Below are 15,239 nucleotides of genomic sequence, written 5' to 3' on the forward strand. Positions count from 1 at the left end.
GCCACTTGGGGGGGGGGGCGAAAGCCCTAATAAGCAGGCATATACATAGAATGAAGGCTATTGGTGGAGCAGTGGGCTAATGCCTGCAATTAGTGCAGGTTCGCGTCCCACCAGGCTCAAGGTTGACTCAGCCTTCCATCCTTCCGAGGTAGGTGAAATGAGGACCCAGATTGTTGGGGGCAATTAAGCTGACTTTGTAATAATGCCGCTTGGGGGTGTGTGAAAGCCCTAATAAGCAGGCATATACATAGAATGAAGGCTACTGCTAAGCTTGTAAGCCGCCCTGAGTCTTCGGAGAAGGGCGGGATATAAATGGAATTAAAATAAAATAAAATAAAATAAAATATTGCTAAGCACATTTGATTTGTGCTTAAATTGTCAGCTGCCCTGAGTCTTCGGAGAAGGGCGGGATATAAATGGGATTAAAATTAAAACAAAAAATTGCTTCTCAGCTTGCCAATGAACTTGGGGGGGAGGGAAAGGGATTGGTATGCAGTCTTCAAAAGATCAAGAAAGCAGACCATGAGAACCAAGGACAGTTGACCAGGTGTCTGACCAGACTCAGAGACACTTTCTCATAACAACATATTTCTATCTAATTGGGCAACGTGACCTGATCGAGAAGGGGGAGGGGGAACTCTATACTTTTGCTATATGGGATTGGGTGGGGTTTTGCCAGAGCTGGTTTTGCTTTCATGCATGTCAAAATGATGTACTCAATAAAGTTTTACATTAAGAGTTTGGAAAGGCTCAGAGGTGTTTACTTGATTGGGTTCGTCGTTTATATATATATGAAATACAAAAAAACCTGAATCTATTATCATGTACAAGAAAACTTTAGTTGAATCATGCATAGAGGTAGTATTTGCTTTTACTTTTTCTACTAATGAAGGGGATAGTTTCTGATTCATTCTTTTTGCTTCTATACCCCTCTCCACAATTTTCTCTAGAAGATTTGGAGAAACCTACTTTGTAGGACTGACCCATCCAAATGTTGATGGGCAAGCAATTCTATAGCTTGGAGGCTCAATATGGAAACCACTGCCTCTCCTATAAATTGATCTTGAAGATAGGCCTAGGAACTCAGTTTTGGAGTTTCATTTGGATGCTAAAAATCAGGAATCTGGTAGACCTTTTCCAAATAGCATATTTTATTAAAAGGCACAAGCTTTTGTGAACTGCAGATCACTTCATTAGATGCATAGAGTAGATAGACTAGTAGAAGATTTAAATTGGAGCAACTGGGGAGGAAAGGGGGATAGAGAGGGAAAGACAGGTTAGTTATGCAGATGTAAATTACATGTGAGACAGATTATAAGTACCTTATCAATTAGCAATTATCCTGTATTAAAAAGCTTAGTGGCTTAAGACTTATGATCCTAAATAATTATAGAGCTCTATGGATCAAAATCAATACTTCCTTACAGTGTCTCTTTGCTACCCAAGGAAGCCTCCTTGCATTATTAGGAACTGAATAGGAACCAGCTGGTACTGGTTGGAATAACAGAGTTGGAAGGGACCTTGGAGGTCTTCTAGTCCACCCCCTGCTCAGGCAGGAAACCCTATACCATTGCAGACAAATGGTTGTCCAATCTCTTCTTAAAGAGTCATGGTTGTGCAGTGATTGGAATGCAGTACCACAGGCTAACTCTGCTCACATTGCCAGGAGTTTGGTTCCTTTGATACTTCCCAGCTCAAGGTTGACTCAGGCTTCCCGCCTTCCAAGGTTGGTAAAATGAGGATACAGATTGTTGGGGGCAATATGCTGACTCTGTAAACAGCTTAGAGAGGGGTGCAAAGCACTGTGAAGTGATATATTGCTATTAAAAACCTCCAGTGTTGGAGCACCACAACTTTTGGAGACAAGTCATTCCACTAATTAATTGTTCTAACTGTCAGGAAATTTCTCTTTATAGTTATAGTTATAGTTATAGTTTATTTGATTTATATACCGCCCTTCTCCTTGGTGGGACTCAGGGCGGTTCACAGGGCATACATAAGAAACACTATACAAAAATTAAAAAAGAATTAAATCCATGCCCAATTAAAAACAGAAGTACAGATTAAAAACAATTAAAAGCCCATAATCCCCCATCAGGCCAGACCAGCTAATTCAAACAGATGGGTCTTCAGGCCCCGACGGAAAGTTCGAAGGTCTGGTGCCATCCGGAGCTCCACCGGCAATTGATTCCATAAAGCCGGAGCCCCCACAGAGAAGGCCCTCCCCCTGGGGGCCACCAGTCGACATTCCCTGACTGGCGGCACCCTGAGGAGGCCCTCTCTGTGGGCTTCTAGGCTACTTCTCTTAAAATGCTTTCCACTTAAATTGCATTGCTAGACCAGATTTTGACATATACCTGCTACTAAGGATTACACTGCATGGCTTGTTTTTATCATGAGTTGTTCTTTTGTATTTAAACTAGGCCTCAGTACAATAATGTAGCATTTAGGAAGAAAGATACAACCCAGCAACCCAGCACTGGAGACCAAGATGGAGAAGATTTGCACGGCCACCATGTATTTCCCTTTGGTGCTTAGGTAGGTGGGCATAAAGGACACCCAAACACTGAAGAAGACCAGCATGCTAAAGGTAATCAGCTTGGCTTCATTGAAGGTCCCAGGCAGCTTCCTAGCTAAGAAAGCCATCACAAAGGAGATGGCAGCCAGGAAGCCCATGTATCCGAGAGCACCATAAAACATGAAAATAGAGCCTTCATTACATTGCAGGATGATCTCTCCAGGTTGGGAATTCATATCAGAGTCAGGAAAGGGGGGTGAAGAGCCCAGCCAGATTGTACAAAGAATAACTTGGACAATGGAGCAAGAAAGGACAATGGTGTTGCTCAAAATCTTTCCCAGCCATCTTTTTACCATGTTCCCAGGCTTTGTGGCTAGGAAAGCCAGCACTACCATGATTGTTTTGGCCAAGACAGAAGAGACCGCAACTGAGAAGATGATGCTGAAGGCTGTTTGTCGGAGAAGGCAGGTAGTTTTGCTTGGCTTGCCGATGAAGAGGAAGGAGGACAAGAAAGAAAGTAGGAGGGAGACAAGAAGGACATAAGAGAGGTACCGGTTGTTGGCTTTGACAATAGGTGTCTCCAGGAATTTGATGAAAATTCCCAACACAAACCCTGTGGCTAAGGACAAGAGCATTGCAAAGGAAGCAAGGATGATCCCTAAATTTTCATCATAAGAGAGAAAAGATATGATCTTGGGTACACAGTGATCTTGAGCCTTGTTTGGATGGTGATAGTCCCCGCACTGGGTGCAAAGATCAGCATCTAAAGAGAAAGAAGATCATTTTCAGTGCTACATGCTACGCCAAGAAGATCTGCAATTAAATTTGCTTTAATTGTCACAGAGGATGGCAGCATCTAGGTAAGTACGGTTGAGTTCAGAAACGCTAATCGAGGTTGGTTGGTTCTGATTGTTCCTTTGATAAAAGATCACCAGGCCAGAATGGAAACTTCTGGAAAAGGGCAGATGCAAACTATTTTAGGAATCTACAGTGGTACCTTGGTACTTATCGTTATTGATAACAATGAGTGCCAAATAACCTACGTAATTTACAGTGTGACTCTTTGTTTCAGCTGGGAAGAACTATCTGTATTTCCCTTTATGTCAGTGATCTTCCCAGCATGGCCAACTTCCTGTCTGTTCTCCATGTCTGTCCCTCTTTTCCTATCACAGTGTGTTCAGTACCAAACAAACAATGAGTACCAGGACAACATTTTTGCATCAAAATGCATCTAGTACCAAATTTGACAGGTTTTGAAGCAGTCAAATACCGAGGTACCACTGTATTCAGAATACCATAGGAATACAAACTAAAATCACCAATCTTGATGAGGAATCTTTCCTTTTTATTTATCTTCATATTTAACCTATCAATTGATGCTAAGAAAGATTTAGTTGTATTTAGGGGGCAAAACATTACAAGTAGCAGCTAGAATGCAGCATGATAGAGGATCAGTACCATCTGGGCGGAATTAAACTTTTTAAAATGTCATGCTTCTCACCTCCAATAAGGACATAAAACTATTAAGTCCAAAAATCTGATACTGTTCTGGAAAAACTCAACCTTTGAATGAAAAAATGCAAAGTTTCTATACCAATGCTTCTCAACCGTGGCAGCTTGAAGATGTGTGGACCAACTCCCAGAATTCTCCAATCAGCATGCTGAAGAATTCTGGGAATTGAAGTCCACACATTGTAAAGATTGCCAAGGTTGAGTAACAGACTTATTTAGAGCATGCCTAGGGACATTCTTGTCCTTTCACTGAAAGGAAGGCAGGGGGAGTTATCAGAGTTACCTACCGTTCTCAGTGGAAATGGTTCCTCCTGGGCAGGGGGCACAATCATAACAGCAGATAGGCTGCCCCTTACGGGCTGCCTTGGCATAGCCACTCCTACAGCTTTCTGTGCACCTGGAATAAGGTGTGATCTAATAATAGAGACAAGTTACATCGAGAAGAAAACATTATATGGAATCTTGGCCTATGGAATGGAATTCTAGCTGGCAGCTCTTAGCTTCTGTTAGCCTTCCCCAAACAGGGGTTTTTCAGATGCAGGACTGTGACTCCTAGTCTTTCCAGCCAGCATGCCAATAACAGGTTTGGGAAGGCTTGGGGTTGGTATCTCACAAGTGGCTTAGATAGGTGGTGCAACAATGACAACCTTGGATAATTTCCAAAGCTAAGCTGGGTCAGGCCTGACAAGCATTTTGATGGGGACCATCTGGACAGATACAGAGATAGATAGAGATAGAGATAGATAGATAGATGATAGATAGATAGATAGATAGATAGATAGATAGATAGACAGACAGACAGACAGACAGACAGAGATAGAAATAGAAAGAGAGAGAGAGAGAGAGAGAGAGAGAGAGAGAGATCTAGGTTCGAATCTCAGAAGGGTGTGGCTGACTGATGAGAACAAATAAGTTTGAAATAGCTATATCAGTCTCCCTTTAATTCTTTGTTAACAATCCAAAAAAATTACACAAATTAAATTAAATAAATAAATAAATAAATAAATATGAGCTGTCACTGTGTGACTACAGCCTGTTGATGGCCTTGAGTTAGGCTGAAACAGAAAATAGGATTTGCCCCGTGTTTGGGGCCAAGCAAGGTATTCTAAATACTTAACAAACACTTTATAACTTTATATATAGAGAGATAGAGATATAAATATAGAGATATAGATAGAGATAGATAGATAGAGATAGAGATAGAGATAGAGAGATAGAGAGATAGATATAGATATAGATAGATGATAGATAGATAGATAGATAGATAGATAGATAGATAGATAGATAGATAGATATTCTATTGTTATTATTATAATCTATTAATCCCTTTAAAAAACAGCTACCCAACTCTAAGGACAAATGGGCAGTGCACACTCTCCTGGACTCCATCTGCAGCTTATAGGGGGGAAAAATGCACTAATGCTCATTTTGGAGATTGTTGCTTTTGCTGTACAATTGTGTAGTTAAATGTCTATGGAGATTCTCAATCGTCCAGATCATGGTTGTCCCAAAGGTGCTTTTTCAGGAGGCGACTGGACTTTCTTGTTTTTCTTTGAAGACATTTATTTATTTATTTAATTTATTTAATTAGTTTTATATACCGCCCTATTCCCGAAGGACTCAGGGCGGTTTACAGGGCAAAGTTAAAAGACAATATAAAAGTTAAAATACAATTAAAATAAAATTAAATAACAATTAATAGCCCCCAAAGTTAAAAAAATTTAAAAAGTTAAAACCCCTCAGTCCAGGCCAGATAAATTAAATAACCAGGTTTTTAGGTGCCGGCGAAACAAACGAAGGTTGGGGGGGACGGTCCAGAGTTCCACAGACAGATCGTTCCCATAGGGCAGGCGCACCCACAGAGAACGCCTTTCCTCTGGGGATCACCTGCCGGCACTCATTGCGCGTCTCATCCAAGAAGCTTCTTCAGCTTTGACTGGATGGTGGTCCTTCCATTCCCCACCATCCAGGCAGAGCTGAAGAAACTTCTTGGATGAGACGCGCAATGACTTCAAAGAAAAACAAGAAAGTCCAGTCGCCTCCTGAAAAAGCACCTTTGGGACAGTTGGGTAGTTATCAGATTTTTTTGGGATGAATGGTCTTTCCTGTTCTGTCATAGCAGAGTACAGAGTCAGAGAAGGAAGAGTCTTCTGATGGCTGATAGAATCCAAAAGGAGGAATCTCTACCTTATTAAATTGCACGGGCCATAAAATAGCCTCAGGATGGACAGTGAACTTGAGTCCGGCATCCGTTGCCTTTTCTATGCTCCCAATTTTCACTCTGCCGTGAGTCTGATTGGGAAACTGCACCCAGTTCATGATGTCAAAATTGGCTGTCAATTCGCCATCCTTGTCCACATAGAGCCCACTTGAGGAGTCATTTGAAAATTGGATCCCTCTTAGGAAAGAGTGGAGCTGGAAAGACGGAGAAAACAAGAGAAGTGTATCTTATCCCAAAACAAGGAGAACTGGGATTTTTGGAGATCCCAGATCTCCAGAAGGCTGGTTCATGCAACACTTGCTTGCTGCATTACAGGAAAACCTGGCTTGATGGTTGCCCGGTTTAGCAACCGTTAGAAGTTACAACAGTGCTAAAACTGAAACTTTACAACTGGTCCTTGCACTTAAGACAATTCCATGATTGAGATTTGAGTGCTTCACAACTGGCGAGCCTTTACAACCACTGGAAGGTCTCACTGTCACATTGTCACCATTTGCGAGCTTCACAGTCGGCTTCTGGCAAGTAGAGTCACTACAGAAGCTGGCAGTAAAATTGCAAGTAAAAGTCATGGGATGTCTCGCTTCATGACCTGAGGTGACTCACTTAACAGCCAAATGGGAAGTGACGTTGTAAGTCCTTCTAATTTATTTAAGAGGTTTATATTTAAGAGGGGAAAAAATGGATCCAGGAAATTACAGACCTATTAGCCTGACCTCAATACCTGGGAAGATTCTGGAAGATAATCAAACAATGAATCAGCGAACACCTAGAGGCAAACAAAGTTATTACTAAAAGCTAACATGGGTTTGCCAAAAACAGATCACACCAGACAAATCTTATTGCATTCTTTGACCATGTGACAAAATTAGTGGACCAGAGGAATGCTGTGGATATAATTTACTTGGACTTCAGTAAGACATTTGATAAAGTAGATGACTACTCCTTGATAAGATAGAAAAATATGGGTTAGACAGCATCACCACCAGATGGATTTGTAGCTGCTGACTGGCCATACTCAGTGTGTGGTCCTCAATGGAACTGCATCTACATGGAGGGAAGTGTGTAGTGGGGTGCCCCAGGGCTCTGCTCTAGGCCCAGTGCTCTTCAACATCTTCATCAATGATTTGGATGAGGGGATAGATGGGGAACTCATCAAATTTGCAGACGACAACAAGCTGACAGGAGTAGCCAACACTCCAGAAGACAGGCTTAAGATACAGGATGATCTGGACAGACTTGAACACTGGGTCCTATCTTACAAAATGATGAAAATGTAGAACCTTACTTTTTTCAATGGTGAAAAAAGTAAGGTTCTACATTTAGGCAAGAAAAACCAAATGCGCAGGTATAGTATAGCAGGTACATGGCTCAATAGTAGTAACTGTGAGAGGAATCTTGGAGTCCTAGTGGACAATCACTTAAATAGGAGCCAGCAGTGTGAGGCAGCTGCCAAAAAAAACCAACACAGTGCTAGGCTGCATTAACCGAGGGATAGAATCAAGATCACATGGAGTATTAATACCACTTTACAATGCCTTGGTAAGGCCACACTTAGAAAACCACATCCAGTTTTGGTCACCACAATGTAAAAAAGATGGTGGCACAGTGGTTAGAATGCAGTACTGCAGGCTACTTCTGCTGACTGCCTGCTGCCTGCAATTAATGATGTTTGTGCTGAAAAACCAACATTTTCTTCTGGTTTTTGGCAAAAGGGTCTCATAGCGAACAACTGGGTCACTTTAAGACTGCAGTAATTGGCAGGCTCCTTTATGATTATAAGTCGAGGACTACCTATAAATTCTAGTAATGATAAACACGTCAGAAGAACCCTTTGTAAACTGACAATCTTTGTAGGGAGAGAGGTTGAGGAGAATACCTGCCACGGTTGCCATCTGAAAGGCTCCAACCTGTTTTCGCCTGACCCTGGGTTCCTCCTGGATCTGGACATAAGGGCAACCTGTAAACCCTGTACCACAATTTTGATAGTGTTGTAAATGGTGTATCTGTCTTGGGACAGGACCCTCTCAAGCTCCTGGGGAGGTAAGGTGTCGATATTCCGGTTCTCTCTGCATCTTCTCCAACCTTTCACTGACAGACCCAGCTTTGAATAGGAACAGGAGAAGGCTTCTTTCCAAAACATTTCCAGGAACAAGGAATGGGGTTCATAAGAGTCAAATATTGTCCTTCCACTTGACTTGTCTAAAGACAAAGAACCTTGGACATACTGGAATAAAAAAGATGAATAAGCCAATATCAGCTTGACGTCCCACACAACTGTCGTGATCCAGACTTTCCCCACTGTCGAATTGAAGTTGCTGTTGAAGATTTGATGAAAGCTGAAAATTGGACCAAAAGCAAAGCCTGTGTCTGCATAGCATAAAAATACGTTGACTTGCTTCCACAGGGTGGTTGGTACACTTTGGAATGTCCTTATGTAGGAAATCATTCGGGAGTATTGTTTCGAGAAGGCAACGCAAACATCATTCTGGTTCAGCAAGGAGGTCAATGTTCTAGAGAACCTGTCTCCATTGGCACTATCTGGAGCAAATAGGCCAATCCAGGTCCATTCAAAATGCAGGAGTAGTTGGACTATCCCTTGATACTGAGTTTCTTCTTTGGGGACCATGCAGTAAAAAAAGGGGAACTGAGTTTTGTCACTAAGAAAAGAAGCCAGTCCATAACTAACCTTTAGAAATACCAAAAAGAACAAAATAAATTACAATTGGGTCAAAGGTCCAAATTTTATGTTTTTTTTAAAATAGCATTTAATGTTGCTCTCCATTAGTTTTTATTCCAAATTGTAACTTCTAGTATAGAGTTAGCAATTTATTTATTTGTTTGTTTGTTTATTCTCCTTATTCTCTTTTTTTTTGACTCTGTAATTCCTTAATTCGGGGTAGCGTAGGGGCAACTGGATGGAGCTGAGCATTTATTGGCCAGATGCCCTTCCTGATGCCTGTGCAGAATTTACAGCAGATATTTTCTCTTTGTGCCCTGACTGAGAAACATCCGTCGCTGCTTAGGATTGAACTCATAACCTTCTGACTGGGAGACGAGCATCTTTGCCACTAGGCCACCACACTGCTCATTTATTCAGCTATTTAATTTGTTATATTTATTTCCCCCACCCTCACCCTTCCACATCTTGTTGTCGGGCTACTCTAGGCAGCTTACGATAATAAAAAAAGGAGCAAAACAAAGTGTGTAAATGGAAGTAAAATAATAGAACAATAAAATAAACAATGGCAAAGAAATGCAATGAGAATTACTATCTTTTTGGCCTGGATGTGGGGAAAGGGGAGAGTCAGCATTGCCTCCTAGCCATATCCCTTCAGGTTTGTTTCATGAGCTTTTTGGAAATTGTTTCTTCTTCCTAGAATCGAGTGACCGAGACTGATTCAAAGTCACCTAAGTGGATTTCTGTTAATTTGTCTGATGCCTTAAACCACTACGCCAAACTCTCTTTCTAACCACCAATTAGGGATGGATAACCACTTGGAAATCATATTGTTTTGGGAAAAAGACAGCCAGTTTGGTGTAGTGGCTAAGGTATCAGGATAGATGCCAGGAGACTGTGAGTTATAGTTTTACCTGGGGCACAAAGCCAGCTAGGTGACCTTGGGCCAGTCACTTTCTCTTAGACCTAGGAAGGAGGCAATGGCAAACCACTTCTGAAAACCCCGCCAAGAAAACTGAAGGAACTTGTCCAGGTAGTGTCTGAGAATCAGACATAATTAAACAGAAAAAAAATATTGGTTGTTTTGGAGCAGCAAAAAATGAAAGTGAATATGTATATGTATATGTATGTAAAAAAAAATTTGGATTTTGGATTTTTTTTACACAAATATGAGCTGTCACTACTGTGACCACTGCCTGTGGATGGCCTTGGGTTAGGCTGAAACAGAAAATAAAGATTTGTCCCATGTTTGGGCCTAGCAAGGTAATCTAAATACTTAACAAACATTTAACATGTATATGTATATATATATATAGTTGTAGTAAGAACGCACCCCCCGACTCTTTTCTGTATCCCCAAAAATATAAGGACAAAGATCAAAACCAGAAAAAAGCACACAGAATTTGCTCAGAGTAAAAAAGCAACTCCTGTTTCCCCCCCAAGCTGTCAGATAATAGCCGCATGGAAAACCAACCGTGTTTCAGCTGAAAGAAACAATTTTACAATCAGTAATCTGCAGGCTACTGCAAAAAGTAGATTTACAAAGAGAGCTTGCTAAAGACAATAGTCAGACTAACAATAAGGGGATAAAATTAATTGCATCTATTTGACAGGATTAAAACTCAAGGAAGCCAGCATTTTAGACCCATTGCTAGCCTTTTCAAAACAGGCTGAACAAATCTAATAACAAAAGCACACAAAGCAAGCCTCCAATTACAAAATGCTGCAACACTGTATAAAAATCATACTCATCAAATCAAGCTGTCAGCTGTCCCAGAAATACATGCTATTGTTGGTTCTGCTCATCATTAATCCTTCTTTCCTAAGCAGCTTGCCTCCATTTTATTTCCAGCGTTTTAGCCTCCATTTTATTTACTCCCAGCTTGGAACTGGATCTGATTTTTCTTTCAGTGCAGTATATATAATTATTACGTTAAAAGAGGAAGCACTGTTTTTATTTCTTTGAAAAACAGTTCTAAACTTATTGTGAGCATACAATCTTTTTTTTTTCCTAGCCTGGAGAAATCACAAAGTCAAATCCTTTCAAATTGGTTCTTGTCCTCTTGCATGCAGTGTGTTTTGTATAATCTTCCAGTTTCTACCTGTGGGATTTTGTAGATGCCCAGAAGGGTGGCAATCTGGTTAGAAATTTCAGAGTCGGCCCGTTCCAAAACGGCAAGCAGAAGATTTGGTCTTCCGCAGCTGTAGTTAGGAACACTGCTTTTTCCACCAGCGAGCAGATCTATCACAGCCTCAGAAGTGATTCTTTTTTCAGAGTAGTTCTCGTAGAGATTATAGCCCAGGGTAATGTTTGATGGAAACCCAGAGTTCTGACTGATTTCTTGAATGGCAAACCAGAAGGACAGCACATGCCAAAATCTCATTTGTGACTCACTGCCAAAAATATAGGTATATTAAGACAGGTAGATGTTCAGATTGTCATCCCAGTCCTAGTAAAATTTAGAGCTTGTTCCATGCCCTAGATCGGGGTGGGGAATGATGGCTTGTGGACTTTCTGGCTCAGGAATTCTGGGAGTTGAAGTCCACAAGTCATAAAGGGGCAATTGTTCCCCTTTAGACCAGAGCAATGTTTCTCAACCTTAGAAGATAGAGTCTTTGGAGAAAAGCTATTTAGGTGGTTGTTCAAAGTCAAGACCAGTGGTGGGATTTAGCCAGTTTGCACCAGTTCGACAGAACCAGTAGCTAATTTTTTGTTGCCCAGGCCCAGAATGGACTTTCTGAAGCGGCATCCACACAGAGAATTGATTGTTCACATATTTGAATCCCACCACTGGTCAAGACGTTTGATAGTTCATCAATCAATTAGATGATTTCATTCCTTCAAACAAGAGGATTTTTTTGCTTTCAGGTTTCCTCAGGAAAACATCTGACACAAGATCAGGTTTCCTTAATAAAAGAAATGGTCACAGGGATTCTTCGATTTTTGGAAGAAAAGACTAATTTTTAGCAGCTAAAATAATAACTGCTCATCATTGGAAAATTCTAGCCAACTGAGATGTGGACTAACAAGGCTTCATCAATAACTACATTGGATGGTCTGGTTTCTTATGATTTTCTTTTTCTTCAACAAAAGAACCAATCAGCTGCTCGGAATTCAAAGACCAACTGACTTGGTTTGGTAACAAAATGTTCAAGAATTATATTAAAGCAAGCGTGGAGAACAAACCACAACTAAAATCTAAAGCCCAATCTACAAGGATTCTCTATTATTGCAAAGTTATATGGGCGTAAATTTATTGAGGCCTGGTATTTCATCAAAAGAGCAGTTAACAGACATATTGATCTCGATCCAACATATCAATATGTAAGAAACCAGACCATTCAAAGTGCCAATCAACAAAAGAACCAATCAGCTGCTCGGAATTCAAAGACCAACTGACCACTCTGGCACACAAGATGTTTAAGAGCTAAAGAGAATAACACAAGAAAATCCTGTTGATGATGTTACCTAGTTTGGTAACGAAATGTTCAGGAATTATATTAAAACAAGCTTGGAGAACAAACCACAACTCAAATAAGGTAAAGGTAAAGGCTCCCCCGCACATGTGTGCTAGTCATTTCTGACTCTAGGGGCCGGTGCTCATCTCCGTTTCAACGCCGAAGAGCCAGCGCTTGTCCCAGGACGTCTCCGTGGTCATGTGGTCATGACTAGATGCCAAAGGCGCACGGAACGCTGTTACCTTCCCACCGGAGTGGTCCCTATTTTTCTACTTGCATTTTTACGTGCTTTCGAACTGCTAGGTTGGCAGAAGCTGGGACGAGTAACAGGCGCTCACTCTGTTACATGGCACTCGGGATTCAACCCGCCAAACTGCCGACCTTCTGATCGACAAGCTCAGCATCCTAACCCACTGAGCCACCGCGTCCCTTACACAACTCAAATACACCTTCCTTAATGAAGGAAGTAAATCTGAGAATTTCCCTCCACTAAAGCTCTATTCCCCAACCCACCCCAGCAAATGTTTTCCAGCCCAGTTACACAAAAGCTGTTTCTCTTGGAGCAGCCATTTCACAGGCTCAACGTTACCTATAAAGCTCCAACTGAGGTGACTTGGAGAAGACAAATGGCTGAAAGAAACCAATTTTTGGAGAGACGATGCCGCTTATGATGTAGCTTCCAGGTCTGTAGTAACTCACAGCCTTGTGTTTGTCTTGGACCAGATTCAATGGGCATTTTACCCTCAGGGCTCCGTAGGATGCTGTGGGCAGCAGCCAAAACAGGAAGAAGATGAGAAAGACGAGAAGAACCATTATGACTTAAAAGTCAGCTCCTTTCCCACTGTTGTCACTGCCTTGTCTTTGCTGCCCCAGATGGGAGTCCACCAATCCTTCACTAGAAGGAAGATATTTCAAGAGCAAAAGACATGTTTGGGTTGTGGGGCTTTTTTTTTTGCAGTATACAGTCACAGCAAGGAAGCAATGCTTTGCTGACCTTGGCTGATCCTGAAGAAGCCAAACGTTTGACTTAGCCAATGGAACAGGCTGCCACGTGATAGGGTGGTTTGTCATTCATTCAAAGTCTTCCAAGAGAGGTTGGATGGACATCTGGCTGAGACAATCCTGTACTGAGCAGTGGGTAGGACTGGATGACTCTCCTAGTCTTTTCTGGTCCTACAGGTGTAGGAATATGTAGATGGAAAATCACCAGGAACTCCCTGGGAGTAGATTTGGCTAGGTAGTCAAAAACAACTTTCTAGAACAATGCGTTTCATCCTTGGCCGCTTTAAAATATGTGGGCTTCAACTCCCAAGAATTCACCAGCCATCAAGTTCTAGAAGAAAGTGAGCACCACTCTTGTAGTGTTGCCAAAAAACCCCAAACCCCTGGACTCAAGCCAAACTCAAGGACATCTTTAACGTTACATCACCACGATGTAAAAAAGATGTTGAGACTCTAGAAAGAGTGCAGAGAAGAGCAACAAAAATGATTAGGGGACTGGAGGCTAAAACATACAAAGAACAGTGGCTGGAATTGGATATGTCTAGTTTAATGAAGAGAAGGCTGATATGATAGCAGTCTTCCAATATCTCAGGGGCCGCCCCAAAGAAGAGGGAGTCAAGCTATTCTCCAAAGCACCTAAAGGCAGGACAAGAAGCAATGGGTGGAAACGTATTAAGGAGAAAAGCAACCTAGAATTAAGGAGAAACTTCTTGACAGTTGGAACTATTAATCAGTGGAACAACCTGCCTCCAGAAGTTGTGAATGCTCCAACACTGGAAGTTTTTAAGACGAGACTGGACAACCATCTGTCTGAAATGGGATAGGGTCTCCTGCCTGAGCAGGGGGTTGGACTAGAAGACCTCCAAGGTCCCTTCCAACTCTATTATTCTATTTAGTATTACATTGGAGAGATCTGGTGTAATGTAATGGTTAAAGGACTGGATTAGGAGTGGAGAACCCATATACATTCTTAGCAATGGACATAGCAGGACAATCAAGTCATTATGAGTCAGGAAGATAAATGCAGTCCTTCCCACCCTCCTTAATAGGAAGGAACGTGAATTTACTTCCAGCAATTCCTTGAAACTCCCAGGGGTGGGCTTTCAAAGGAAAGCTATAATATCCAAAGGCTGTTCTCTTTACACTGCTAATTCCCCATAGGGGTAGTTTCCAGCAGCTCTAAAAAGTCTTGTGTCTTGTAACGTAAGACCCACGAATAATTCTATATAGATCAGTGTTTCTCAACCTTGGCATCTTTAAGACCTGTGTCGCAAAGGTGCTTTTTCCAAAGACAACTGGACTTTGTTTTCCCTTGAAGATGTTTCGCTTCTCACCCAAGAAGCTTCTCCAGTTCTGAACTGAAAGAAGCTTCTGGGATGAGAGGCGAAATGTCTTCAAGCAACAACAAAGACGGTCCAGTGGCCTCTTGAAAAGGCACGTTTGGGACAACCATGACCTGGATGACTGAGAATCTCCATAGATAGACATTTAAGACCTGTGGACTTCAACTTCCAGAATTGCCCAGCCAGCATGGTGAATTCTGAGGGATATTGCATTACCTTGTAGATACTGAAATATAAATTCTTGCTTCTTGTTGTTCATGTTTCTCTCTCCCTCCGTGTTTTTCGCTTGCCTTTTATCCCATTCTCCCGGTTGAATATTTGTTTGCTGATCATTAATGAATAAGGAAAGCTGTATTTTTTTCTCTCAGTGAATTGAGTGGTGTTTATGCTTATTCTGATCTGAATGTAAGGATAAACTGGACGTATGCTGGGAATAAACTAAACTGGAATTTTCCCACTACCATGAATAGAATAGAATAGAATAGAATAGAATAGAATAGAATAGAA

General features: G+C 41.5%; 1 protein-coding gene and 1 long non-coding RNA gene across 4 annotated transcripts in view; both read right to left on the bottom strand.

The window, feature by feature from the left end:
• Nucleotides 1-1,140: 1,140 nt before the first annotated feature.
• Nucleotides 1,141-15,239, bottom strand: part of LOC310635946 — an 871,275-nt gene continuing 857,176 nt past the window's right edge. For all 3 annotated transcript variants that reach the window (XR_014491571.1, XR_014491572.1, XR_014491573.1), the window contains exon 3: nt 1,141-1,520. This is a non-coding gene — a long non-coding RNA (uncharacterized lncRNA). The remainder of the gene's footprint in view (nt 1,521-15,239) is intronic.
• On the bottom strand, nt 2,363-11,312 carry LOC310633267 (vomeronasal type-2 receptor 26-like; the record flags this gene model as incomplete). The annotated part of the gene is made up of 4 exons (XM_083350967.1): nt 2,363-3,281; nt 4,318-4,444; nt 6,218-6,445; nt 11,031-11,312. 4 exons carry the CDS (start codon nt 11,310-11,312, stop codon nt 2,371-2,373), a joined length of 1,548 nt encoding a protein of 515 aa, XP_083207093.1. The 3' UTR covers nt 2,363-2,370.

This window comes from Vipera ursinii (genome assembly GCF_947247035.1).
Source record: "Vipera ursinii genome assembly, chromosome: 2".
Taxonomy (NCBI): domain Eukaryota; kingdom Metazoa; phylum Chordata; class Lepidosauria; order Squamata; family Viperidae; genus Vipera; species Vipera ursinii.